The 27,136-nt window shown below is 53.2% G+C and overlaps 3 protein-coding genes across 3 annotated transcripts in view; 2 read left to right on the top strand and 1 right to left on the bottom strand.

Annotated features, from left to right (window-relative positions):
- ACIN1 (apoptotic chromatin condensation inducer 1) overlaps positions 1 to 5,586 on the top strand; it is a 32,604-nt gene extending 27,018 nt beyond the window's left edge. The window contains 28 exon segments of the mRNA XM_077127199.1: positions 590 to 632; positions 1,500 to 1,587; positions 1,589 to 1,635; positions 1,726 to 1,753; positions 1,755 to 1,778; positions 1,780 to 1,821; positions 1,823 to 1,859; positions 2,394 to 2,479; positions 2,481 to 2,532; positions 2,890 to 2,953; positions 2,956 to 2,986; positions 2,988 to 3,033; positions 3,424 to 3,489; positions 3,492 to 3,533; positions 3,663 to 3,786; positions 4,009 to 4,068; positions 4,071 to 4,112; positions 4,115 to 4,168; positions 4,171 to 4,203; positions 4,206 to 4,272; positions 4,274 to 4,326; positions 4,430 to 4,454; positions 4,456 to 4,487; positions 4,490 to 4,527; positions 5,241 to 5,310; positions 5,313 to 5,450; positions 5,453 to 5,524; positions 5,527 to 5,586. Of these exon segments, the coding sequence (XP_076983314.1) occupies positions 590 to 632; positions 1,500 to 1,587; positions 1,589 to 1,635; positions 1,726 to 1,753; positions 1,755 to 1,778; positions 1,780 to 1,821; positions 1,823 to 1,859; positions 2,394 to 2,479; positions 2,481 to 2,532; positions 2,890 to 2,953; positions 2,956 to 2,986; positions 2,988 to 3,033; positions 3,424 to 3,489; positions 3,492 to 3,533; positions 3,663 to 3,786; positions 4,009 to 4,068; positions 4,071 to 4,112; positions 4,115 to 4,168; positions 4,171 to 4,203; positions 4,206 to 4,272; positions 4,274 to 4,326; positions 4,430 to 4,454; positions 4,456 to 4,487; positions 4,490 to 4,527; positions 5,241 to 5,310; positions 5,313 to 5,450; positions 5,453 to 5,524; positions 5,527 to 5,561 (1,539 nt within the window). The 3' untranslated portion in view covers positions 5,562 to 5,586.
- Positions 5,587 to 8,520: 2,934 nt separating this feature from the next.
- CDH24 (cadherin 24) lies at positions 8,521 to 17,413 on the top strand. The gene is given in 15 exon segments (XM_077127195.1): positions 8,521 to 8,599; positions 8,784 to 9,025; positions 9,028 to 9,045; positions 9,048 to 9,103; positions 9,291 to 9,585; positions 9,730 to 9,849; positions 9,923 to 10,090; positions 10,269 to 10,456; positions 10,847 to 11,100; positions 12,046 to 12,182; positions 14,627 to 14,748; positions 14,830 to 14,941; positions 15,208 to 15,456; positions 15,993 to 17,028; positions 17,132 to 17,413. Coding segments are annotated over 13 exon segments (2,340 nt in total). The 5' UTR covers positions 8,521 to 8,599; positions 8,784 to 8,904; the 3' UTR covers positions 16,493 to 17,028; positions 17,132 to 17,413.
- A 3,790-nt stretch (positions 17,414 to 21,203) lies between these two features.
- Positions 21,204 to 21,995, bottom strand: PSMB11 (proteasome subunit beta 11). The gene has a single exon (XM_077126523.1). It carries the CDS (start codon positions 21,993 to 21,995, stop codon positions 21,204 to 21,206), a length of 792 nt encoding a protein of 263 aa, XP_076982638.1.
- Between the last annotated feature and the right edge of the window lie 5,141 nt (positions 21,996 to 27,136).

Below are 27,136 nucleotides of genomic sequence, written 5' to 3' on the forward strand. Positions count from 1 at the left end.
TGGCTCATGGCCTATCTCTAGTGGGTCTAGTACTACCTGTTCCATGGGGTGGGTGGTGGGGGGCAGTCTTGACAGTCCGCTCTCCAAGTGACTTAAAGCCATTTTCAGTAGGTCAGGCTAGCCATTAAGAAGGGAAGGGTTACTATTCCAAAGTTGCTCTTCCTTGTTTCCTTGTTTTCCTCAAGTTAGCAAGGAAGGGTCCAGGAAGATGACTTGATTTCCCAATTCTGGGCAGAGTGTTAGGCTTGGCCTGTCAACCCACAGAGACAGTGAAAGAGGGCATTACCAAAATCTTTGAGGCTGGGAGGCTACTGAATAATTCCATTCTAGCTTATTTCTGGTTAGCTAACACACAGGTGTTGTATGGACTAGATGACTTTTTTCCTGCTCTGATGTTTGGTTTTATTTTTTTTTTCTCTAACTTGCGTTGATTCGCTTCGTTTTTGCGTTTGCCGCTTCTGTTTTGGTCTCTGTCTCTGTGTCTCTTTCTCTCTGTGTCTTTGGAGCCTATGCTAAGACTGCCCCATCTAACCTCTCCCCCCTTTCGTGGGGTGTGTCTCTTTTTTTCCCCCCTTTCTTCTCTATACAGAGTTCGCTGCCCAAATCATTCAAGAGGAAGATCTCCGTTGTCTGTAAGTCTAGCCCCAAATCCTGAAAAAGGTCAGAGAAGGCTATAAAAATCAGGGTTCCTGGGGAAAATAGATTCCCTTTCTTTCAGCATGCTTGGGTTCTCCCTGACCCATCCTCCCTCCAGCAGATCTATATCTTCTTGACATATCAAAAGTTCTATATATTTTTAAGATTTAAACTTTACACAATGTCATTTTCTCGTCGTATTCCTACCTTATTTTAACAAGGTACACCTTAAGATATTTCACATTTATTTCCCATTGTAATCCTTGATGTATTTGTTCTTTCAGCCTTCTGGACCCTAAAAGTCAGGAGTGGGTTGAGGGACTCCTTTATAATAGTGGGGATTTTACTAGTTCACGTTTTATTCTAAAAGATTATCTGAGAAAATGAGAGCACCCCATACTTCAAACAGTAACATTTATAACATTTTCCCAATGAAGAATTAATTTTAGATTGAGGAAAGCACAACAGATCTTTATAACTTGAAAAATCTATCTGTAATGTGAAAATTAATCTAAAGGATGACCATATCCCCTCATTGTCTTCAATTACATTAACTGGCTTTTAGTAATCACATAGTTATCTTGTCTCTTTGTATTCCCATGAATTTTTCAGTCTTTCTTCCCCACTACTTTAGATAGTTCTACTTAACCTCTAAAGCTTTAAACTAGTCATCCCTCCCTGTTGCCTTCAGAGAGGTAGCTTCTACTGTCAGGAAGTGGCACCGTCCTTTTGTTTAGTTTGCCCAGTCCCCGAATACAATTTGCTTAAGTTAATCTTTATTGAAACTCCAGCCAAAGGCACCTGGTGTGAACCAGCAGGGGACTGAGGCCGTCTAACTGTTGGGTACTATTTCTTGGGGACAGCAGCTACCAAGGGGGTACCAGCTGGAAACAGTGATACAGAGGGGGGCCAGCCTGGTCGGAAACGGCGTTGGGGAGCCAGCACCGCACCACACAGAAGAACCTTCCATCAGTATCACCACTGAATCATCAGGTGGTGGTGGGAGGCGCGGGGAAAGGGAGGATGAGGCATGTTAAGGTGGGAATAGACATGGGCCAGTGTAAGGGGTGGGGGGGTATCTGTGTCCAGAGCCTCCCGACATCAAACCCCTGGCGGGGGGAGGCTGTTGTGGATCTTCACGTGTGACTCCCGCATCTCCGAGGATGAGACGGAGCGAATGGTGATGAGGGACAGAAAGGAGAATGAAGATATGCCGGACAGTCATCAGGTAAGCTTTTCATGGCAATTTAAGGAGAGAGGGGGCTGTGGAGGCAAATAAGGAGCTAAGATAGAGTTCTAGAAATAAACGTTGTTCCATCTTTACCAGGCAGAAGTTTGGCTGTAGCAGCTTTGACTTGTTACGTTTCATGCCTGCATAGTTCAGGGTCAGTGGATTCAAATCAGTTTGTGGCTGTTGTGCAAATTAAAGTTTTATTGAAACATAGCCACGCCAATTCATTTATTTTGTCTAGGGCTGTTTTGCATTACAGCATACAGAGTTGAGTAGTTGACATACTATATAGCTCAGAAATTTACAATATTTATATCTTGCCCTTACAGAAAATGTTTGCTGACCTAGCCTTAGTGTTCTTTAGTGGCAAAGTTGGAGCATAACAATCTCAGTGTCTGGTGGCGGGTTGAATACCCTGACCCCCATGGAAGGAAATTGCTAGGTTGTTTTTATTACGCTCTCTTACAGGGAACCTGAAGCTGAGAGGTATGCCAGTTGGGTTTAACAGACCCCCTTTAAATGATACCTTTACGGTGTACCTGCGGAGGGCAGGAAGAATGGAAGCGAGAGAGAAAAGAGAGAGAAGGAGCTGAAGCAGAACCTTGTAGCTCCAGGTTTCAGTAGATTAGCGCCCACCTCTTGCCTCATGTCGAGACGTAAGAAAGGTGGTGATACATTATGAGTAAAACATAATGCAGCCCACTGAATTCCCAGAGCCTCTGCCCTTCTTGTAAGATATTTAGGGTTTTCTTCCTTGTGTTACAGTATTTTTATGTATCTGTCTTATTTGCCCTTCCTAGACATTAAGCTGCTTAGGCTGAGTTTGAATCTTTTAAATCTTTGAATCTGAACAATGAGAGATTAGCCTAGTAGAGAACTTTGCTTTATAGGTGCTCAGCCCATTTAGATAGAAGAATAATTGGTAGGGAGTAAAAGAAAGTGAGCTGTGAGAATCCTATTAGAGTGTGAAAGTGCCAGCATTGCTCCTTACTAAACGTCTTTTGTGTGCTCTCTTTTGATAGTGACTTTTAGGAGATACTTTAACCCGACGTTCCATTAGCCAGCAGAAGTCTGGAGTTTCCATTACAATGATGACCCTGTCCGAACTGCTCAGGTGCCCTCCACCCCGTGGCAAGATCAGTAACATTGTCCACATCTCCAATTTGGTAAGTCATTGTTTCCTACGTTCTTGCCTTATTTAATGAGTTTGAAACTTTGGACTCAGGTTCCTAGGTTCGGTTCTCATCAGCCAGTTACTTGCTGATTTGAGCGAGGTACTTATTTCGGTCGTTACCTCATCTGAGAAACAAAAAAGAGGATTAAAAGAGCATCACCTTGTAAGATTGTTTTTGAGGATTTAATGTGAGAATATATGTAAAGCTTAATGGAGGGGTTGGCACATACTAGAGAGTACCTTATATCTCTACCCTCACACATCCTTCTCCCTTTGAACCCTCACCCCAACACTTGTGACAGCAGCTTGGGAAATCTGAGGCTGGTTACATGGATATTTTTGGCCTTCTTCAAAGACCCTGAAACTCCATTCTCTTTGACAGGTCCGTCCCTTCACTTTAGGCCAACTGAAGGAATTGTTGGGACGAACAGGAACCTTGGTAGTGGAAGAGCCTTCTGGATTGACAAGATCAAATCTCATTGCTTTGTAACGGTGAGGGCAAAAAGTGATTCTCTAGGTTATAGCATACATTTCCTTTGTGACCCAGTGCGGGCAGGTGAAGGGCATCATGGTAAGTGGGAGGGATGGCGAATGTTCTGCCCCTCTCCCTTCCTCTACCAGTTTTACAGTAGAAGAAGCCGTTGCCATCGCACAGCCCTGCATGGGGTCAAATGGCCCCAGTCCACCAAATTCCTTTGTGCTGACTATGCTGAGCAAGATGAGGTAAGAACCTGGGGAAAGGAAGGTGCTGTGGAGGGAGGGGCATGGGGAGAACCGTTATTGCACCCAGCCATGTTCCTGGCCAAACCTGCAGTCATTGAAGGAGAGTCTGTTCTTCCTCTTCTCCCTCCCTTTTGGTTCCTTTATGGCATGGGGCTTCAAAATCTGCACCTGCTACCTCCCGGGCTCCTGCAGGGAGAGTGATGTGATCTGCGCCTGACTATCCTTGTCCCTCCTCTACCCACAGCTGGATATCACCGAGGCCTCTTGGTGGACCGTCCCTCTGAAATAACTTAAGAGGAGCAGGGAGTCCACGGCCCCTGCACCCCCCCACCCCCGCCCCAGCCCAGCCACTCAGCATCCCCGGGCAGAACAGCGGGAGCAGGAGCGGGCGGTGCGGGAGCAGTGGCAGAGCGGGAACGGGAAATGGAGCGGCGGGAGCGAATCGATCAGAGCGCGAGTGGGATCGGGACAAAGTTCGAGAAGGGCCCCGTTCCCGATCACGATCCGTGACGCCGCCGCAAGGAACGTGCAAAATCTAAAGAAAAGAAGAGTGAGAAGAAAGGTATGTGGGGGCCACATATCCACTAGTAGGAGGGAAAGGGACCCAAATGGGATGGGACACAGGGTCATTTGTGTTGAATCTGATTCACCTTCTTCCACCTCAGAGAAAGCCCAGGAAGAACCACCTGCCAGTGCTAGATGACCTTTTCCGTAAGACCAAGGCAGCCCCTGCATCTATTGGCTCCCACTGACGGACAGCCAGGTGAGTGCTGCCCTTCGCCCTGCTCACAGTGGCATTGAGGCTTGGGGTCAGTGCGAGGGGCAGGTTTGCATGACTGTGAGGTGAGTGCGCTTAGGTAATAAGGGAGGAAACTGAGCATCACAGAAAGAGGCAGTTTTAAGAACCAGTTGACGGGTGTACCATAGGAAAAGCAAATTGAGGTGCAAAGATGACTGCAAAAACAGGAACTGAAGTTTGTTGTCCTGGGAAGCTGGTGTGCTTGCCAAGCTATTTGGAGCTTGGTTTTAGTCAACTAAGAAATCTGTGTTTTATAAACTTACCCATTCTTTGCTTTTTAATTCTTGAGTTTTTACTTGTTAAATTTAGTTTCTTAGTGATGGGCCTTTTGAGAATCTTAGGCCTAAGGTGTGAATTAAAGAGAAAAGAAATTTGTGGGCCTCTGGGTTGAAAGTATTAAGGGAAATAAACCAGAGTCTTGGTACAGATTGTGCCAGCACTGTGGCGGTATTAGAGTTGTATCTTGGAGGGAGGGGATGCTCTGAGATGGGACAAATGTGACTGCTGAGCCTCCTCCCTCCTGCTTAAGTTACATTTTGTTTTTAACACAGAGGCAGCAGCAAAGCTCACAGTGACCCTGAGCTAATGCAAAGCTCCAAACACAGAGCGGGGGCAAAGTGGACTGTTGTGGGTAGGGCTAATATGCCTGCTACTTCTGTTCTCCTATCTGGCTACAGATTGTTCAGAAGGAGGCAGAGCGGGCTGAACGTGCCAAGGAGCGGGAGAAGCGGCGAAAGGAGCAGGAAGAAGAGAGCAGAAAGAACGTGAGAAGGAAGCTGAGCGGGAACGGACCCGACAGTGGAACGGGAAAAAACGTCGGGAAACAGCCGGGAGAGGGACAGGGAGAGAGAGAGAAAGGGAGCGTGATAGGGGCGATCGAGATCGGGATGAGAGAGGGACCGAGAACGAGGCCGGGAAAGGGATCGGCGAGACACCAAGCGCCACAGCAGGAGCCGGAGTCGAGCACACCTGTACGGGACCGGGGTGGGCGCCGCTAGCTGCAGAAACACTAGAGAGAGCTGCAGGCATAGCCACCCTGCCCAAGGGGGTAAGGCCATGGAGGGTTAGGTACAATCTCCACCACCCTTGAACCAAGGGTTTTCACACCATTTGCCCAGTGCTGAAAATGGCTGCCACCTGTTCCCACAAAGCAAGTGGGGCAGTGGCCATCTGCCACCCCCCATCCCATAGCCTATCTCTTGGCACTTAGCCCTCTCCTCCCTCTCATGTCCCATTAAGTCTATGAGAAGAGAGGGAAGAGTGAAGCTAGGGGCAGAGGTGGTTGGCACAGGGTTGGGGAACCCCCAAGTGCCCCATACCTCTTGCAGTTTTCCTCCAGATCCTGATCACTACCCCCCTTGGGTCTCAGAGCCTCTTGGAACAGCCGGGGCCAGGACTGGGTCACCTATGAGCTGAATAGCATCTTCCTGAGTCCCCGGGCCCCTGCAGTTCCCAGTCTCATCTGTCCTGCAGCCCCTGCCTCAAGCCCACGGTTCCACTTTATATCCACCTTTTTCCTTTTGTTCAATTTTTATTTTTATTTTTTTTATTATTAAATGATGTGGTCTATGGAAAAATCTGACTTAGTTTTAACTAGTGTGTGAATGGCTTTCATTGGGCAGGGTCTGAGTGAGACCCAAGTGAATTGAGACCGTGCCTGCAGCCCTGGTTGCATCTGGAGCAGGAACTTCCCACCGCCCTCCATCCTTTCCTAGGCTCTAACCAGCCCAAAGTTGTAGCTCTTCTTCACTGAGGTGGAGAGGAAGACCCCCCATAGAAATGGCAGTGGAGCGTCATTGCTGTCCGTGGCGGCACCCAACAAGGCTAAGAGGGCCAGGCTGTTTCCGTGTTCAAAGTCTGCTCTAGGTCACTGCGTTTGGTCACCTGCTCGCTCCGAGGTGCTTTCCAGAGTGCCACAGGGGGCGGCAGCGCCTTTCCCAGTAGTCGCTCAAAAGAGCTTCCAAAAAAAGGCTCCACTCCCAATCTCCGTCTCTGACACCCCCGCCCCGATGTCGCGCCTCCTTCCTTGGGCTGACCCACAGCCGGCTGACATCCTGGGCCCTTCTGTCGTCCTCAAGCGCACCTGTGTGGCTACAGATTGTTCAGAAGAAGGCAGAGCGGGCTCCCCAAACGCAGCCGCCTGGAAGCTGGGGTCTCACCAGTTCCAAAGGCAGGTCCGGCGCGAGGAGCCGGGCCTCTCCGCATTGGGCTCCTAAATCCCGCCTCTAGGCGCACTCGCTCTTAGCCCAGCTGGGGGGGCGTGCAGGCCGCTTCGCGCACTCCCGTGCACCCTTCCCGCCTGTTCGGAAAACGACTGGCGCCCTGGCTGGGCGTCTTCTGTCGGAGTGCCGGCGGGGCTCTGCAGGCCGGGTCCAGGTGGGGAGGGCGCCGCATCGGTATGCACCGGGCAGCCGGGAGCGTCGGGGGGCGGGTTCGAAGCGCGCCCCGCCCGCCGCGCGGGGCCGGGTCTGGCCGGGGAGGGTCGGGGCTGGGCTCTTCTCCCGCGCGGCGCGGAGCCGCCTCGTTCCTCCGCAGGCGGAGCCTCTTCCCCCGCCCCTCCGTCTCGCTCCCTTGTTCTTCCGGGGGGCTCAGACTGCAGCGGAGCGCGGCCGGCTCAATGGCTCCGGGCTTCGCCCCCGGGACCCCGCGATGAGGGGCGGGGGCGCTCTTGCAGGTGGGCCCTCGGATTGCCAGGTAAGAGCGCCTGCCGGGGGTAGCCAGGAGTCGGGAACGCGAAGGGGCAGCGGGGGGCCCCACAGCCTGCTGGGTGTCTTCCGGCGGTGCGCTCCGCGGTGGAGCCCATGCGATTCCGTGCTCGCGCTCTCTCTGCCTTTTCTTTCGCACCTCTCTCCTCTTTTTTCCCATTTTCCTCTCCTCTATTTTTTTCACTTTCCTTCTTTCTGCTGTTTGCTTTCTACCCTTTCCTGTCTCTGTCTCCCCATCCCTTGTCTCACCGTCTTGCCTGTCTTTTTCCATCTCTTCTCTGCCTTTTCTTCCTCTGCCTTTCTTTCTTTCTGTTTTCTCTTTCCTTCTCCCGCTATTTTCCTCCCATGTTTCCCTCCCGTTCTCTTTCCCTCCCACTATCCTGTCCATTCCCTGTCGCCCTTCCTTCTCTACTCCTCATCCCGCCTCCTTCTCTGGACCCGGGCTTGCTCGGGCTTCCTCTTCCCCAGGAGGGAAAGACTGCCAGGTGTGTGCCTGCGCTGGGGAAGAAGGAGGGGCGGCAGCGGCAGCTACCTGAAGGGTCCTCGAGGAGAAGGCGGGAAGGAGAGAGGGCAGTGGAAAGAGTCTTTTCTAGCTCCTTCTGCAGCCTCTCCCGACCTCAACCCTCCTGGCTGCTCGTGCTGGGAGAATGAAGTTCCCAGGGCTGGTCTGCCTCACAACCAAGGGCTGCCCTCCTTGCCTGATACACAAGGGAAAGACTCTCTTGCCCCTGGTGACCTATTCCCAAGCCTGGTGGTATCATGAATTTGCTCTGCCTTTCAGCCTCTAGGCTTTTTTCATTCTGTCTCTTCTGCCATTTGTCTCTTCATCCAGACTTCTTATTTGCCGGACAGTTCCTGCATCTTACTCTCCTCATCATGCTGTTTCTTTGGTTTTGGGTTACCTCTCCCTCCCAACACCTCAGTCTCCTTGCCCTACACCCATGCTGTCCCCTCTTCAGCTCTGGCCCTCTCTTGCTCTTGAGGGACTGCAGGCCAGAGTGGGCGGGAGGTGGGTGGGGCAGGGTTGCAGAGCTAGGGATCCCCTGGGAGAGAGGCTCTTTCTCAGGCTTTCATTCGTGCCTTAGGCTGCACTCCTTGTCATTTCTCATCCTGACCTTAGATACTTAAGGACACCTCCACTAATTCCAATCCCTTGATTTTAAGCCTTTTCCCACCTCCTCTGGCCAGCTGGCTGCAAGCCCACCTGGGAGGACAGGGCTCAGATTTGGAGTTCCAGCCCTTCCAGCATGCTCTGTTCTCTTCCACAGCATCCTTCTCCAGCATCCTGCTCAGAGTTGACTGATGAAGATTTATTGCTTGGAGGGCTGGAGGTGAATACAGGCAGAGCCTGAGTAGAGGGAATGATAGGACTCTCTGCTGTCTGTCTTGTCTGGGTTCTGGTCAGTGGGGTGTCTGGTTCCTTGGAAGTCTGGTCCTCAGTATCTAAATTAGAGGGGTAGGAGTGAGGGGGGTTGTAAGTGTTTCCTTGACCCTGAGCAGCTACCTGTCCTGCAGGTGTGGATCCATGGGGTAGCCCCAGCACATCTGCCCCTCCACCCAGCCTGCTCATGGGCCGCCCAGCCTGGCCCAGCCTCAACACCAGGGCTGGTGAACAGAGCCTGGCCAGAGCCCAAACATGTGGAGCCTGGTGAGGCTCCTCCTGGCCTGGCTGGGTGGCTGGGGCTGCGTGGGACGCCTGGCAGCCCCAGCCTGGGCCTGGGCAGGATCCCGGGGTGGGCCAGGGCCTGGACTGCTGCGGACCGAAGGAGCTGGGTTTGGACCAGTTCTTTGTCATTGAGGAATATGCCGGTCCAGAGCCCGTCCTCATTGGCAAGGTAAGGATCCACACTCCCCATGTCTACCCTGAACTCTTCAGACCCACGGACCTCTGCTTTGAAAATTCACTTTTGTAGTGGCCTTGGGCCCCCAGGAGTCCCAACGCTCCACCCAAACCTAGGCTCCTTAACCCTCTGCCCCTACCCTTGGGGTGAGCAGTCTGCCATTCTTCCTCGACTCCTACAGCTGCATTCAGATGTGGACCGGGGTGAAGGCCGCACCAAGTACCTGCTGACCGGGGAGGGGGCAGGCACCGTCTTTGTGATCGATGAGGCCACTGGGAACATCCATGTCACCAAGAGCCTGGACCGGGAGGAGAAGGCACAGTATGTGCTGCTGGCCCAGGCTGTGGACCGAGCCTCCAACCGGCCCCTGGAGCCCCCATCAGAGTTCATCATCAAGGTGCAGGACATCAATGACAACCCGCCTGTCTTCCCCCTCGGGCCCTACCATGCCACGGTGCCCGAGATGTCCAATGTCGGTGAGTGCCCCGTCTCAACTTCCCAGTTCCCTTCTTCTGGGGTCTTCTTCCTCCATTCTGCCTGCCCCAGAGCCTACCCCCTTTGTTCTCCCCACCCCCCGGGGCCCCTCGCCCTGCTGAGTGGGGTGCTGGGGTCCCCCACAGGGACGTCAGTGATCCAGGTGACTGCTTACGATGCCGATGACCCCAGCTACGGGAACAGTGCCAAGCTGGTGTACACCGTGCTGGATGGGCTGCCTTTCTTCTCTGTGGACCCCCAGACCGGTGAGGACAGGTCTGGGGTCCTGGTGGGGCAGCCATGGGCACAGATGCCGCCTGAACCACTGTCTCTCCCCAGGAGTGGTGCGTACGGCCATCCCCAACATGGACCGGGAGACACAGGAGGAGTTCCTGGTGGTCATCCAGGCCAAGGACATGGGCGGCCACATGGGGGGGCTGTCGGGCAGCACGACGGTGACAGTCACCCTCAGCGACGTCAACGACAACCCCCCCAAGTTCCCTCAGAGTAAGGGGCTGGTGCTGCCACCTGGGCTGTCTTTTCACCCTCGACCCCAGCAGCCTCTGGAGAAGCGTTCCTGCCCCTGCTCCACCCCAGCCAGGCCTGGGGAGGGGGACGTGCGGGGGGTTGAGAGGAGGGCTGTGGACCTCTCTGAGCATGGGTCTCCCTTCCATTCCCCTCCAAGGCCTGTACCAGTTCTCTGTGGTGGAGACGGCTGGTCCAGGCACCCTGGTGGGCCGGCTGCAGGCCCAGGACCCAGACCTGGGCGACAACGCCCTCATGGCATACAGCATCCTGGATGGGGAGGGGTCCGAGGCCTTCAGCATCAGCACCGACTCCCAGGGCCGCGATGGGCTCCTCACCACCCGCAAGGTTAGCTACTGTCTGCCGACCCCTGCAGACCCACTTATACCTGTTTCCTGGCTGCGCACTGGGCACATGGCTCCCTGCTCTCCTGGAGCAGGCTTGGGGCCCTTGCGTGTGAGCCTACAAACCACAGCCATCTCCCGCCTCGCAGAGGGTGGCCTGAGGCCCGAGAGTCGTGTGACTGGCTCAAGGTCACGCACAAGTCTGAGCTGGGGAAAGACCTGGAGTTGCCGACTAAGCAACCTGCCAGCCCCCACCCCGCTGCTGGGGCCACTGGCCCTGCGATGTCCACCTGTCCCCGCAGCAGACTGAGCCCTGGACATTCACCTTCCATGGGCCTGGGGCCTGCGTGGTTGCCACGTGCCCTCACCCTCTGTCCGTCTCCCCTCGCCACAGCCCCTAGACTTTGAGACCCGGCGCTTCTACTCCTTCCGTGTGGAGGCTACCAACACGCTCATCGACCCAGCCTACCTGCGGCGAGGGCCCTTCAAGGACGTGGCCTCAGTGCGTGTGACCGTGCAGGACGCCCCGGAGCCACCCGCCTTCTCCCAGGCGGCTTACCTCCTGGCCGTGCCTGAGAACAAGGCTCCCGGCACTCTGGTGGGCCAGGTCTCAGCCGCTGACCTGGACTCCCCGGCCAGCCCCATCAGGTGAGCTGGATGCAGGTGCGGGAGGAGTAGGGTCTCAGGGAGGTGCCCCCTCGACAGCAAGTCACTCTCACCCCCCCCCCACACACACACAGAGGTCCCACTCCAGGGCGCCAGGCCCGGGGAGGCTTGCTAGGTACAGGCCTAGGGGGTAGGCGAGGTTCCGGGAACCTGACTAAACTGACCCCCACCCCTCCACCCATCCTCTGGGTGGGTCATGCTGGCACCTCCCAGCGACAGTGCGAGCGGAAGGGGTCTCATTTTATGCATGTGTTGGCCATTGCAACTGATCACTCTCTTGGTGCTACACGGTTTACTTCTTGCTGATACTTCATTCTCATGGCAGCTCGGTGAATTAGTTGTTATCACGGCCAGTCGTTTTAGAGGTGAGGCTGTGAGAGGCTTAAGTAACTGGCCCAAGGTCACAGTTAGTAAGTGGGATTCAAACCCAGATTTGTCTGCCGCGAACAGCCACTCTGCCCACCTCACCAGCCAGCATCCCCACCATGGCTCTGAGCAAGAGGCGCTGGGGTTGTTCCTGTTTTGCAGTTGAGTGAGGAAACAGAGGTTAAACAATCTGCCCAAGGTCAGAGGCAGAGCAGGGGCTAGAACACAGGCCGCTGGGGCCCCAGCACGGAGCATGGACGTCTGGAAGACAGGCAGTGGTTACCCCTCTTCTGCTTCTTTGTTTTCTGTCTCTTCCCCCCACCCCATGGAAGCCCATCCCTCTGCGTCTTAGGACGGGAGTCGTAAACACTTGCGGCCTCCCAGGGATATTGCCTCTTCAGGGGGTCCCACCCAAAGTGGTTCTGGGTGCGAGGTGCAGGCTCTGCTCCAGCCCCCGCCCAGATGAGCCGTGAGAGGCCCAGAGAGGCAGCCGGAGGGAGAGCTGCCCTCGAGCTCTGGTCCTGCGCCCAGATCAGCCCCAGCCTGGGGTCTCCTCCCCAGGTACTCCATCCTTCCCCACTCGGACTCTGAGCGTTGCTTCTCTATTGAGCCGGAAGATGGCACGATCCACACAACGGCGCCCCTGGACCGCGAGGCTCACGTCTGGCACAACCTCACCGTGCTGGCCACGGAGCTTGGTGAGGCCTGGGAGGAGGCAGCAGGCTCCCGCAGGAGGGGTGGTCCGGCAGGGTGGGCGCTGGGTCCCAATCCTGGATCCTCACCACAGGGCAGGCATCCCGGTCTCCTGGGCTGGGCTTGGCCGAGCACAGTGAGTCCACACTGACCCTGAAATTACTTCTGACCCGACATTCCCCAACCCAGAAGCAGGCCAGACCTTGACTAGCCCGACCCCTAGAGATCCCTGATCTGTGACCTGGCAGGCTCTGCCCCGCCCACCCTGCTGCTTCAGTCTGGGAGCTGGGGGCCAGGGGAGAGCTGGGCATCTCCTCTGGAGCCTGAGAAGGAAGATACCGCTAGGCAATGAGAGGGCTCCAGCACCCCCTCCTGGAGAAGCCCTGCTGGGGAGCCCCAACCTAGGGGAGAGGGGTTGGCTCCATGTGCTCACTCTCCCCTACCAGTCACTCAGCAGCAGGATGGTGAGGCTGCCTCTGGGCACGGGGCAGGGGCTGAGGAGCCGGGATGGGGGTTCTGAATAGCCCCCTGGGCCACGGAGGCAGGAGACCTCCTTCCCTTCTGTAAACCGATTCCTCATCACCCCAGCTCAGGCTCCCCGGGGAAGCCTGAGGGTCTCCCACACCCTGCTGCATGTGTCTTGTCCATAGAAGTTGCCATTGTGTGTGGCTGTGTGTATAGACGGTGAAGAGATGTGCATACATGGGTACGTCCAGTTAAACGTATGTGAACACATAGATGCGTCTTTGTGTATGTGTTTAATTCCGTATGCATGAAACATATATATATTCATACACAACATATTTGTGAGTATATGTACATAGCTGAGTGTTCATATATGGAGTTGTATTTATAGTATTTGTGTGTATGTGCAATTGGATATGTATTAGTGATGTGTATAGGTAGTTGTTTGTATATATTGTTTTGTGTTTGTGGACAGATAATTTATTGATTACGTATAATATATCAGGCACTGTTCTAGAAACCAAATATGGATTAATTCATCTAATTATCACCACAACTTTATGAGATAGATACTATTATTTCCCAATTTAAAATGAGGAAACTCAGGCAAAGAGAAGTGAAGCAACTTTCCAAGGTCACGCAGAGATGAGGTGGTGGAGCCTTCCAACCCAGCCAGCCTGCACAGTCTGAACTGCTATCACCTCCCGCACACTGCCTCGCAAATGGATTACACTGTATATGTATAGGTTTATGTCTGCGTATGTGCAACTGTGTTGTATGGCAGTGTGTGTGTCTGTGGTTATGTGTGTCCGTGTGAGTGTCCCTATGTGGATATGTACGTGTGTAGATAGATACGGTGTGTTTGTGGCTGTTTATGTTCGCATAGCTCTGTGTCTGCGTGTATGTGTGGTTCCCTCACTGTCCTCTCACCGTCCTGCCAAATACTGTTCCTCCCTCCACCCTGATAGTCACAAGATGGCCCTGGGCCCTTCCTGCAGTCGAGGAGTAGACCCCATGCCCACCCTGTCTCTGAGCCATCCTCAGACCCTTTAGCCAGGCCGTCCACTTAGCCTCCCCTGCACAGGTTAGATCCTCAGGCCCAGCCAGCTCTCCCCCTAGCCGGGGAAAAACTAAAGGAAATGGGGGGCTCGGCCTTGGAATGGTGAGTACCAGCCTGGGCAGAGATACACCTTTCCCCCTTCTCTTGGATGGCACTGGCAGGGAGGAGCAAGTTAGGGTAATGGTGCGGAGCCACCTGATGAAGGGATGGGTCAGGAGGAGACCTTTGTGTCTGGCTGTGGTGCCCAGGCTGGCCTGGGCTCTGCCCCTTCTAGACATGCAGCTCCTCCCTCCCCAAGGTCAACTCTAAACTATATTCATTCTGCACCACAGCCTCGCAGACTGATGGGATGTGTGTGTGTGTGTGCCTGTGTGTGTCTATGTGTGTCTTTGTGTGTGTGTCCATCCCACCGGTGCTGTGCATGGTTTTTATGCATGAAATGCCTTCTCTGGACCCTGGATGTGCATTGGATGATGCTGCATCCACTGTATATTGAACATCCATTTCGTGTCTGTTGCATGTGTTTTTAATGCTGACTGTTGCATTGGCTATATGGTATGAATGTGTCATATTTCATGGCTGTTTATGTACAACCGTATGCACCCTCTGTATACCTTTCATTGACGCTTAATGCACCCTATGTTTGGCCTGTTGCATATGTGTACCACGGGGATGGCATTCCTGTTGGATGTATATTGTGTGCTGCACATGCCTTGGGTACTACGTGAATGTCGTATGCACCTGGTATCGTTCCATTCGCTTCACAACTTGTATGCTGCTTGTATGTTGCATGCACGTTTCATGTGTTGCGCCTGATGCTATGTGCTGTATGTGGCATCCATGTCTGTACACCATGTGCATTGCGTGTAAACTGTTGCATGTGTGGCGTGTGTGTGGAGTGTATGTGTCCCGTTCTGGCTTCAGACAGCTCCGCACAGGCCTCCCGAGTGCACGTGGCTGTGCAGACCCTGGATGAGAATGACAATGCCCCCCAGCTGGCTGAGCCTTACGACACCTTTGTATGTGACTCTGCAGCCCCTGGCCAGGTGAGTAGCTGTGGCAGAGGGCTTGGGGCCTCAAGGTCCACAGCTGCCCACTCCTTGTAAGCCCTCTCTTCTTCCTCCCAGCTGATTCAAGTCATCCGGGCCCTGGACAGGGACGAGGTCGGCAACAGCAGCCGGGTCTCCATCCAAGGCCCTCTGGGCCCGGAGGCGAACTTCACAGTCCGGGACAACCGAGGTAGGTGGCCTGGGTACAGACACACCTATGCCTGCCTCCCTCCATCCTCCTCTACTACCACCCCCAGCCCAGCCTGCCTGGCTCCTGCCCCTCCTCTCTGTGCCCTCCACCTAACAGAAGGTAGGCACGGAATTGCACTATTTTGCTACTGCTCTTTCAAGAGCAGCCATCACCTACCTTGCCCGTGGGAAGCTGTCTCCATGGGCTGGACTGACCATAACAGGAAGGTGTCCCAAGAGGTGCCCCAACCCCTCCCTTTCCTACAGATGGCTCTGCCAGCCTGCTGCTGCCTGCCCGCCCTGCTCCACCTCGCCAGGCACCCTACCTAGTTCCCATAGAACTGTGGGACTGGGGACAGCCAGCACTGAGCAGCACTGCCACAGTGACAGTCAGTGTGTGCCGCTGCCGGCCCGACGGCTCTGTGGCATCCTGCCGGCCTGAGGCTCAGCTCTCACCCGCTGGGCTCAGCACTGGGGCCCTGCTTGCCATCGTCACCTGTGTGGGCACCCTGCTTGGTAAGTCAGGCCTCAGTGGGATGCAGATGCAAGGTCCAGGCCCCCAAGGAGTGTGGAAGAAGCCAGGTCCCTGGACAGGGAGAAATCTACCCTAGCACTTGAAGAAACCCTCAGGCCTGGATTTCCCCACTGTCTGATGTGTGTGTCCAAGGGAAAAGCTCTGGCCTCATCTCTCTAACCTGCCAACCCGTAATGACAAGTAACAAGCCATAAAAGTTGTTTATTGAGCCCCTAATTTCTGCCAAGTACTGCTCTGGGCATAGCACTAGGGTATTTCATTTCCTCCTTTCAATAACCCTGTGAGGTGAATATGGTTTTCCTGTTTCACACACGAGTAAGCGGAGGGTCAGAGAGGTTCAGAGAAGTTAAGCAACTTTACAGGGTCACACAGGCAGTAAGTGGTAAAGGCAGGATTAAACTGAGGCCTCCCAGGTGTCAGGCCCACCCCCTTTAGCCCCTACGCCGCCCGCCCTTCGGTGTGGACACGGCCCCCCGGCCCTCCGCCCCCTGAGCCGCCTGTGCGCCTGTCGCCGTAGCGCTGCTGGTCCTCTTCGTGGCCCTGCGGCGGCAGAAGCAGGAAGCCCTGATGGTGCTGGAGGAGGAGGACGTCCGCGAGAACATCATCACCTACGATGACGAGGGCGGCGGCGAGGAGGACACCGAGGCCTTCGACATCGCCGCCCTGCAGAACCCCGACGGGGCGGCCCCGCCGGTCCCCGGGCCGCCCCTGCGCCGCGACGTGCTGCCCCGGGCCCGGGCGTCGCGCCAGCCCCGGCCTCCAGGCCCCGCCGACGTGGCTCAGCTCCTGGCGCTGCGGCTCCGCGAGGCGGACGAGGACCCCAGCGTGCCGCCCTACGACTCGGTGCAGGTGTACGGCTACGAGGGCCGCGGCTCCTCCTGCGGCTCCCTCAGCTCCCTCGGCTCCAGCAGCGAGGCCGGAGGGCCCCCGGGCCCCGCCGAGCCGCTGGACGATTGGGGCCCCCTCTTCCGCACCCTGGCCGAGCTCTATGGGGCCAAAGAGCCCCCTGCCCCCTGAGAGCCGGCCCTGGCCCTGCCCGCCACAGTGGGGCAGCCCGCACAGGCCCTCTGAGTGAGCCCCACAGCGTCCAGGCAGGCGGCAGCAGCCCCGGGAACCCCAGACCTCACTCTACCCTGTTGCCCTCCACCCCCACACCCCCAGACAACCTGGCCCTTACCTCCTTCTCCTGAGTTCTCTCTGTGTCTCTCTCCAGGGCTCTGTCTCTGCGTGTGTCTGGCCTCTCTCTGGCCCTGTCTGTGACACACTTTCCCTCTGATGGCCCCACACTCTGTCTGGCTCTGGTCTGAACCTCTCTGTCCTCTCACTGTGATCTCTCCTGCCGGCACTCGTTTTTGTCTCTCATACACTCTGTCTCCCTTGCCCGCACACATGGTCTGTGTCTGTCTCCTGCCCACATTCCCCGTCGTTCTTCCGGGTCCCTGTGACTGGCTTTTTGGTTTTTGTTTGTTTTTTTTTTCTGTTGTCCATCCCAAAAGCAAGAGAAACTTCCAGCCACTGCTGCCCACCCTCCTGCAGGGGACGCTCTGCCCCAGGTCAGTGCCCCTCCACTGTGTGAGGCATGGGGGGCGGGGAGTGGGGGGGAACCAAAGCCCCTCCCTCACCACTACCTCCAATCCTGCGCTCCTGTCCCTACAGACCTGCCCGCATGGTTCCATCCATCACTCACGGCCTCATCTTGGCTCCACCAGCCTCCAGCCACGGAGAGAGGGAGCCAGCCCCACCTCCCAGGGCGAGAGCTCCAGCCCTCCAGGTGGCCACCTCCCTGGAGCCTGCCCAGCTGGAGCCTGCCCTGGGCATCCCAGCTCTGGGCATTGTCTTGTGTGCTTCCCAGGCCCCAAGAGGAAGGGAAAGGGAGGAAAGGGGGGAGGGGGAAAGAGGGAGGAAGGGGAGGGGCCTCCATCTCTAATTTCATAATAAACAAACACTTTATTTTGTAAAACTGGAGTCCTGCTTCTGTTTCTGCACTCAGGCTTCTATACAGATCTTCACTGTGCTGAAGGACAGGAGAGGACTAAACTTATTCCCCTCCTGGCTTATTCTCCTCTCTCCTTGGGGGCAAATCCACTTTAAGTCCCCTAGATAGGGGATGGTTTGGGTTCATTTCATATGGGGGGTAAGAAGATAATGGCTCTGCCTCCCCACCAGCACCACCATCAACTCTCTGCATTCCCTGTTAATATCAAACTGCCCAAGGAAATTAAGGCGTGGGGATTTGCCAGAAGAGAAGGTGAGAAGGAGAAATAGAGGGTAAGAGCTACTGAGGAGAGAGGAGGTGAGAATAAAATATCAGGAGGAGAAAGGGGATCCAAAACCAGAGAGAAATTTTGGATGGTTGGCAGAGAAAGGCGTAAGCCAGCCTCTCCTGGGCCTGTAATGTCCACAGAGGAAAGGGCAGGCAGGGATGAGATGGTACAGTCACACTGCCCCACCTTTAACCCTTCCCAGTCCGTGGTCTTACTTTTTCCCAGGCACAAAGAAGGAGGGGGAGGGCCAGGGAGGGCAGGCTGTTCTGTCCAGGACAGTCAATTGGGGTAGGGGCTGAGTGGGAACTGTCCCCAGTAGGTGGGACAGCACATCTGCCTTCTAAACCTGGGATGCTGGCAATCAGGGACAGCTGCTTCAAGGAGACGCTGCCTCCTCTCCACCTATGCCTGCTTGGTTAGAGCAGCCAGGTGTTGGGAGAACAAGGCCCCTGGCCCCAGGGCTGTACGTGAATTTACTCTGCCGAAGGCTGGAACCCTGGAAACCTGACCGCCCAAGGGCCTGTGTGAGAACAGACTGTTTAGCCCGTGAAGGCCTGGGGCTAGTGTCAGGAGGCATTACCCCAGGCCAGGCAGCAGAGGGGGCAAGGTCTTGCAGTTGCGGCCGGGAGGGAAAGATCTCTGCCCCTTTGGTCTCACCCTGACACCAGTATCAAACCTCCAGAAATAACTGAAGAAAAGGAAGAACCGACCCAGGGACCACTCCTAGGTGGTGAGGAGTGCATTGGGGTGGGATGAGATCCTTGGCCTGCTTTCCTTGACCTCCCTGACACCCACCAAAAGTCTTCCTTCAAATCATTATAAAAACAGCTGTTGGGTGTGGGGAGTTGGGAGGATGGGAGCAGGGCGGGAGAGGGGTGGGGGCTGAGGGCATGGAGAAACAGGATTGTCAGCAAGACCCTCAGGCTTATCTCCGGTCTCAAGTACATCATCTGGGAGGAAAGAATCTGCCAAAGGGAGTGAAGAGCATGCACGTGGAAGGAAAAGAGAGGAGAGGGATGGGCAGAGGCAATGGGAGAAAGAGATGAGAGTAAGAAGGGGGACTTCCCCCTCCTGTTCCTGCTCTCTCTTTCTGGGTTCAAACCTTCCCAGGTTATGGGAGGTGGAAGAATGGAGAATGTCTTGGGGGTAGTGAACCGCCATTGGCTAGACTCTAGACCCGCAGCCTTGCTCCCTTCTGGACTTGTTTCCTCCCCCTAAGGGCTTCAGGGTAGGGTTGACGGTTGGGGAGGGGTGAGCTGGTGGAGTGAGCCCTGCCTCCACCTCTTCTTCACCCTGGAATATTTTCCCAAAAGCAGTGCAAGGCCCCGCATTCTCCCTGGAGAAGGGGCTGCTCTCCACATCCAGGTCTGCTCTTTCTCTTCCCATCTGTTTCCAGTGTCTGTCCTTGCACACAGGAACCACACGTACCTACCTGCCCCACCCACCTGCACAAACCCATCCTGAAAGCATGTCAGAATCATTCACTCACACCCAGACGCGGGACCCACACGCATCTGTGGACATGAATGTGCTCCCTCTCACGCCTAAGTCAAACCCATGCCAAAGCCGCCTTCCCCCGTGGGCTCCCCAGGACTAGGCTGTCACAGGGGTCCCTGACTTCATTGAACATTCCCAGAGACACCCCATCCCCCCCCACCCCCGCTCCGAGGCTGGGGATCAGGCAATGGGCTGAGAAGCATTGCTAGGGAGGTCACTGGCCAGATTCCTTGACCCTGGCTTGAAGACGAGTTCCCCAGTGCTTTGGGCACCTTCCTGAAGCCCCTCTGACCACCACAATTTCCTTCCCGCTCTATCTCCACGGCTTTCCTTCCTGGGGCTCCCTGACCTTTTCTCCCTCCTCCCCAGCAGTCATCCCTTTGGGGTCACAGTTGGAGGGCTCCTCCTTCTCTCTGGTCAGCTCCTACCTGAAGGTTTTCTTAGCCTGGAATGCTGGGCTAGGACTCAGGGCTCTGGCTGGAGGATGGGAGCAGGCACACGCCTGCTCCCATCAGGAGGGAACAAAAGTGGCTATTATTCTTAGGACTGAAGGTTTAAGGGACAGGATGGGCAAAAAGGTTCTGTGACCTGGGGGGGGGGGGGGGGGGGGCGGTCACGGCCAGGCCTCATCCCTAGGTCCAACCATCCTTTCTCTCCCTTGGCCCAGAGAGTGGGGCTTGTCCCTCCTGGAGCTGTCCACTTGGATCTCCAAGTCAGGATTTACAGGGAGAGGGCTGGCAGGGGGAGGACAGGAGAGGGTGTGCTAACCTGACAGTCCCCACTGGCACCATCACCTCCCTCTTTCTTTCATTCCCCACGGGGAGCTGCAGGAAGCGGAGGGAGGCGGAGGAAAGAGAGGAGGAGGGGAAGCCTGGCAAAGGCCCTGACAGGCTTGAAGGGCTAGAGAGCAAGGATGGGGCTGCGGGGAGCCCGGGCTCCTGGCCTTGGCAGCTGTGCCAGAGGCTGCTTGGTGAGGATGGGCTTCTGGAGCTCCCCCTCCAGGCGCTGGGACTCCTCCAGGCTCGGGGCAGGTCTTGGTCCAGCTGCTCTCTCCCTCCACATCACCGCCTGGAAGGCTGCGGGGCTCTCTGCTGTGCCCGGGTGGGCAAAAAGAAATGGGGGGAAGAGGAGGTGGGAGGAAGAGCAGTGCCAAAAGAACCTGGGCTCTGGAGGGTGGGGTTCAAGCTTCATCTCCGCCACTTATCATGGGACCTTGGACAAGTCACATAATAACCCTAATGCCCTGTTTCCTCATCTATAAAGGGAGGATAATATTTACCTTAAAAATAGCATGAGAACTGGATTTAGTAACGGAGTAATCGCTCTATCATTATAGTCACGATGGGGAAGGGGCAGGAAAGGAGAGCAGGTGTGGGGAGGGGCTCAGCACCACCCCCCGGGCTGGCCACAGCACCGCTCTGCTGCTGCAGAACTGCACCTACTCGGAGAGCAGCTACGCCCCTCCCAGCAGCCCCACCTCACCAGGGAGAGAAATTGACCAGGAGAAAGAGATAAAGACTTTGAAAACGAGATAGAAGGCCAAAACGGGAGGAAAGCAGAGACAGGGGATGGGATGGGGGGAAAGCCTAGAAGAGAATGGCAAGAAGGAGGGTCTAGCACCTCCTAGCACAGTGTCTGGCGTGCAGGAGGCACGCGGTTCGGATTTGCCGAAAGAAGGACTGCATGCTGTGAAGGAGGCTGGACCGATCTATTGGGCGTCAATGGGGAGGTGTGGGACAGAGCCATCCGTAGCTCCGGCAGGCAGAAAGAGATGGAGACTTGGAACCAACAAGCCGGCAACCCGCAAACGCCGGAGCCGGAGGAGGTGCTGCCACCCCCCGCGGGCCCCGGCCCCCGCCCGCCCCCAGGCCCTGCCGCGTACGCGTCGCCGCGTCTGCGCTGGCCTCCCGGAGCCCGCCGGCCCACGCACAGTTCTCCAGCTCCCGCAGCTCCTGGGAGTAGCAGGCTCAGGACGCGGCCCTTCCGGGCTCTTCCTCGGGCGCCCCGGGCTCCCGCAGCTCGGCATACAGTACACAGGCATCGTTGCGGGACACATACTCCCACCCACTTGCCCGCACGTGGAAAAGGTCCACAGAACCCCCCGAGTAGGCATCCCGGTGGGTGGCGTGGGCCACGGCCCGGCGAGCCAGAGCATACGCTTCCCGGGTGGTCATGTCGTAGCGGTAGCCCCTGTCTAGCACGCCGTAGGCGTAGGGAGAGCCGGAGCCCACCGAAAAGATGTCCCCCTGCAGGCGGGTGCCGTCGCTGTAGACATAGAAGAGGGCAGGGCCGGAGCGGTCCCAGCCACACAAGGCAGTGGCCACACACAGATCCAGTCCCCGGTAGCGAGACATCATGGCTGACAAGAGTTTGGCGGCGCTGGCCACACTAGGCAGCTGACCCTCCCTCAGGGTTCTCAGCCTCAGCTCCCGCTGAAGCACCCGGTACCAGACGGCACAGTCGGCAGAGGTGCCAGAGGTGGTGCCCAGGAGGTACCGGTGTACAGGAATGACCTTGCGAGAAGCTGGACAGGCCACATAGTTGCCACAGGAGGAACGTGTGTCAGCTGCAGCAATGACCCCATGACAGAAGCGGAAGGCCAGGGTGGTGGTGCCATGGGCCAGCTGGGGGCCGTGGATCTGCAGGAAAGCTTGCGGGTCGCAGCCCCGAGGCACAGCCCAGCCACCGGCCTGTGGCAGGTGAGGTGATGGTCCCTGGGCTTCAGGGGCCTGCCAGTTACACACGTCCTGCAGAGCCATCCCTGGGGCTGAATGAAGGTTGGAAGGAGCAGGTCAGGGTTTGTGGGCTTGGTCAGGTGGGGGAAGAGGGACGCCAAGGAGAAGCTGAGCTGCAGCCAGCATCAGTGAGGAAGGCATGTGATCTGATGCTTCGCTTCCCCCTTACCCCACATCAGGCTTTGGGATTGGTTGATGGAGAGCTGCTGAGGCAGGATGAGGCCAGCGTGGAGCCTCCAGCGCTGAGAAGACGCTGTCCCGTCAGTCAGTCAGTCCTTCACCTTCTGCTGCCCGTGACGCATCTTAGAGTCCCCCGGGGAGTCACCTGTCTGTCATCTTGCAGCAACCTAGAGTTGGGGGTTTGGGTGGTTGCAAAGAAGAGGGGGCACAAGTGGAAGGAGAAAAACTGGCTTCCCTTGCTTTTTCTGTGCAAGGCATTGGCAGACAAGGCCAAATAAGGCCCCATCGCTGCCCTGAAAGAGCCCCGAGCCAAGGAGCAGGTAGTCAGAATAGAGTGCTCTGGGCCCACTGAGGCAGAAGAACTTGATGTGGGGGACTCTTTTCAGAGGTTTGAGACCAGGAAACTCTGAAACTCAGTCCATACTTTTAACTCAAGACCAAGATGGGAAAAAAGAAATGGACTGAGACAAGGACAAAAAGGGAAAAGAGCAAGAGAGCCTTGTATGGGAGGGAAAGGGGAAAGAGGCTCAAATATCTCTTTAAAAGGCATGTTACTTCGAGGTGAGGGTAAAAGGAAACATAACTGGAGCACTTCTCCTCTGTTTTGGGGAATTCATCCCAGGAAGGAAGATGTCCTTTTATCTGCATTCAGAGAAGCATTTCTGGCAGTTCTGTAGTGGGATAGCTCCTCTGACTGGTGTTAAAATCCCGGTGATACAATGTGACACTGTGATTGTGAAAACCTTGTGTCTGATGCTCCTTTTATCTACCTTATCAACAGACAAGTAAAACAAATGGAATAAAAATAAATAATAGGGGGAACAAATGTTAAAATAAATTTAGTTTGAAATGCTAGTGATAAATGAACGTGAGGGGTAAGGGGTATGGTATGTATAATCTTTTTTTTTCTCTGTTATCATTTTATTTCTTTTTCTGTTGTCTTTTATTTCTTTTTCTGAACTGATGCAAATGTTCTAAGAAATGATGAATATGCAACTATGTGATGATATTAAGAATTACTGATTATATATGTAGAATGGAATGATATCTTAATGTTTTGTTTGTTGTTAATTTTTTTAATTAATAAATGAATAAAAAAATTTTAAACAAAAGAGAAAAAAAATCCTGGTGATACAGCTGAAAGGATCAGATGGCCCTCTGTCTCCTGGTCCCTCTTCTGTTCAGTAGTTAGTTCACAGTTGTAAGAGGGAGATTTGTAGTCCCAGGGTGGAAGAAACAATTAACTTAGAGGCTAAGTCTTAGCCTAACCAGGACACTCTGGATGCCAGGGGTGGGGTTGGTAGACCCGAAAGAAAGTTGAGGCAGATGGGGGCAGAGTGGCAGGCTGCAACTTCTAGCACATACAGAGTGTGCTTTATTAAAAATTTCAGCTCGTGCCATGGTGGCTCATCAGGCAAGGATGCTTGCCTGCCATGCCAGAGGACCCGGGTTCGATTCCTGGTGCCTGCCCATGTGGAAAAAAAAAAAAAAAAAAAAAGGATGCTTCTGCTAGTTCTTCTAAACCAATGCATATGTACTAAGAAATGATGATCATGCATCTATGTGATGATGTTAAGAATTAATGATTGCATATGTAGAATGGTATGATCTCTAAATGTTGGGTTAATTTCTTTTTTTCCGTTAACTACAAAAAAAAAAAAAAAGAGAAGGGATAATTGGAGCTGAAGGGATACAGACTGTACAACGGGACTGGATATAAAAACTCAGAAATGGACAGCACAATACTACCCAATTGTAATGCAATTATGTTAAAACACTGAATGAAGCTGCATGTGAGGTATAGGTTTTTTGTTTTTTGTTTTTTGTTTTTTTTTCTTTCTATTATTGTTTTAATTCTTATTCTGTTGTCTTTTTATTTCTTTTTCTAAATCGATGCAAATGTACTAAGAAATGATGAATATGCAACTATGTGATGTTATTAAGAATTACTGATTGTACATGTAGATTGGAATGATTTCTAATTGTTTTGTTAATTCTTTTTTTAATTAATAAAAAAACAATTTCATTGCAAAAAAAAATAAAAATAAAAAAATAAAAAAAAATAAAAATTTCAGCTCAAGGGGATGCTGTGAGGATGGGTTTACCTAATAGAACCACATGCAAAGGAAAGACCCTCTCGGCATCACAAATGGTGGTATTTCCTGGAGTCTCAGTACTCAGGGTGAGTGTAAATATGTCAGAGGAAGACTCAGGAAACCAAGAGGGCATGATAAGGTCCAAACAGTCCTTCTCCCTTCCTTTGGGTAGGAGAATGTGAGAATACAACTGGAGAGATAAAAATGTCTCCTTTTTCTAAGGAACTTTCTAGAGACTACATCTTAGACTCTTTATATATATGTGTATGTGGATTACCACCCCTCCCTGGTTCAAGCCATTGTTAAAGTCAAGTGTAGACTATTAAATAGCCTCCTAATTGGCCACCTTCCAATCTCTTCCCCTCTGATGTATCTTCTACCCAAACATAATTTCCTAAATGACCATCTTTGACAATTTCCTTTCATTTCCCCCAGATCCAGTAAGTTGAATTCCTTCAAGAGCTGTAAGATTAAATGCAAACCACTCCCTCCACTCCAAGCTGGCATTTAAGGCCCACTAAGGCCCCATCGAAGTCCATCCACCTCAACCTCTTTCTATGCCTAATACATCTCTCACCTCCCCATTCACCTAACTGAATGTCTGGTTTAAGTCCCACCTATTCTGAAAAGACTTTCTAGGTAGTGGCTGAGAGAGGAGAGACTTGAGTTTAAGGAGTGTTGGGATGCAAGTGAATATTTAAAGAAATGAATCCAGACTCCATCGTCAAATCCCTTCTGGTCCCCCATCTCACTCCATCCTACAGTGACCACCTTTCCCACCTCTGAACTACAGCACCTATTACTTTTACCTCTCATTTGTGAGATCCTCATGAGTAGAGACCTTGAAACATAACACGAATATAAAGTAGGTTAAGGACAGATTACAGAAGGCCTTGAATGTCATCCTGAGAAGCTTGAACTTTACAGAAATTTTTTTAAGCAGGCCAGCAGCAAGATCAAGATGGTGCTTTTAGGAAAATCAACCGGATGCTCTGTAGGATGGATAGTTGGGGCACAGAAAGCGGGTTAGGAGAATATTTCAGTAAGTCAGGAGTGAGTGATAAGAAGAAGACAAAAGTGGTGGAAAAGAATGTGCGAAACACTGCCGAGGAAGAAACAGGACTTGACAACTTACTGGATTTGGGGAAAAGGAAGGGAAATTGTCAGAGATGATTAAAGGTTTTGAGCTTCTGAAATAGGAAGAAAAGAGTTACTCTTTCATTTACTCATTGGGCAAACAAGTATTAAGCACAGAGTGAGGAACAGAGAAGAATAATAGAGAAATACCTGTCTTTAAAAGCTCACAATCCAGTAGGAGAGATAAATGTACACTTATAAGCAGGAAAAATGTGAAAAGTGACTTAAGAGAGGTACAAATGCTACTGGTGGTGGAGTGAAAGAACCACTCAGAGAAGTCAGCAGGAGTTTTGGTTGGATTATTGCAGGGGTGATTGCCGAATATGTGTTCAATTAACAGAGGCACTTTGCATTTCTCATACTATCCAAGTGTGAGAAAGAGAGAAAGATCTTCTGCTTAATTATATTCTGATGTTTGGGCTTGGGAAAATTAGCATTAAAAATACAACACAGGGCAGTGCGATGGTGGCTCAGTGGCAGAATTCTCGCCTGCCATGCTGGAGACCCGGGTTCGATTCCGGGTGCCTGCCTATGTTAAAAAATAAATTAATTAATAAATAGAACACAATGCAGCATTTATTGAGTGGGGGTGTGGTGGGGTGTAGTGCTGAGTTGGGCATCAGAAGAAACTGGAATTTTGTATGTTGATGAATGTTGTCCTTGGAACGCAACAAAGGAGGCCAGACACTGACTTCGTACAATCATAAAGCAGGAAGCAACATTTCATACCTATCCCCATTTCTTTGCTTCATTATGGTTCACAAAAGGTAGAAAAATAAAAGTGGGTTGAAGAAGAGGGAGGCAATGAAATATAGCACATTCCTGGATAAAGAGCTCGTTTTAAGAGGCTTAAATTAGAGAATCTCTTAGTACATCTTCGTGGAGTCCTGGAACTCTCCCCTAGGCTCTGAGCCAGTAATTACTACTGAGTCAATTTTTCAGGTGCTGAATTGATAAACTAGCTTGTGGATTACCTGGGTCCTTTGCTTTTCCTTCTTTATTCTTCTATCTCCTTTTGGGAATGTATTACTTATTATAATTTTCACCAGAGGGTAGGAGTAAAGAGATTACTGAATCTTAAAAATCGATTACTTTAAAAAGGGGGGAGCGGTGTGGCGATTAATGCTATCAAACAAGAAGTTTGGCACTTACTGAAGGTTTTATTTTGTTGGCTTAAAAAAAAAAAACAAACACAAACTACTGTGGTTTAATTTCACAGGAAAACATCCTCAGGGTAGATCATTATTTTACCCAGTTAAGAAATGCCCTTAAACAAAATGATAACCTAAGTCCCGTGGATAGGGGGCTGCAGCTGTAGGGATGTAAAAGGTTTCCTGGACAGCAGGCTGGGGTGGAAGCGGCGGACCGGTAGGACTCTCCGCTAAAGATTCAGAACTAATTTTCAACGAGTCACGCCCTTCTCAAAGATGGCGGGCCTCAGCTCCCTCGCTCAACATGGACGTTTCCAACGCCTATGAATTTGAAGTTAACCTTACCCACTACTACTTGGATGGCCGAAATCAAGATGGCAGCCATATCGTTTTAGAATTTAAGGGTAGTGAAGCTACTTATTATTTTTTTTCCCAAGCCATTTCTCACCCACCACCCCCGCCCCGGTGAAAATGGTCCCTTACGTCAGGCTCTCGTTTTTGGAGGCGTGGCTGCCAGGAGTCAAAATGGCTCCTCGCTGGTATAGTTTTACTAGGAAGTGAAGCTGTAACGGTGAGGCGTTGCCCGGCCATTCTTTCCTAG

Source organism: Tamandua tetradactyla, chromosome 14 (assembly GCF_023851605.1).
Source record: "Tamandua tetradactyla isolate mTamTet1 chromosome 14, mTamTet1.pri, whole genome shotgun sequence".
Classification (NCBI taxonomy): Eukaryota; Metazoa; Chordata; class Mammalia; order Pilosa; family Myrmecophagidae; genus Tamandua; species Tamandua tetradactyla.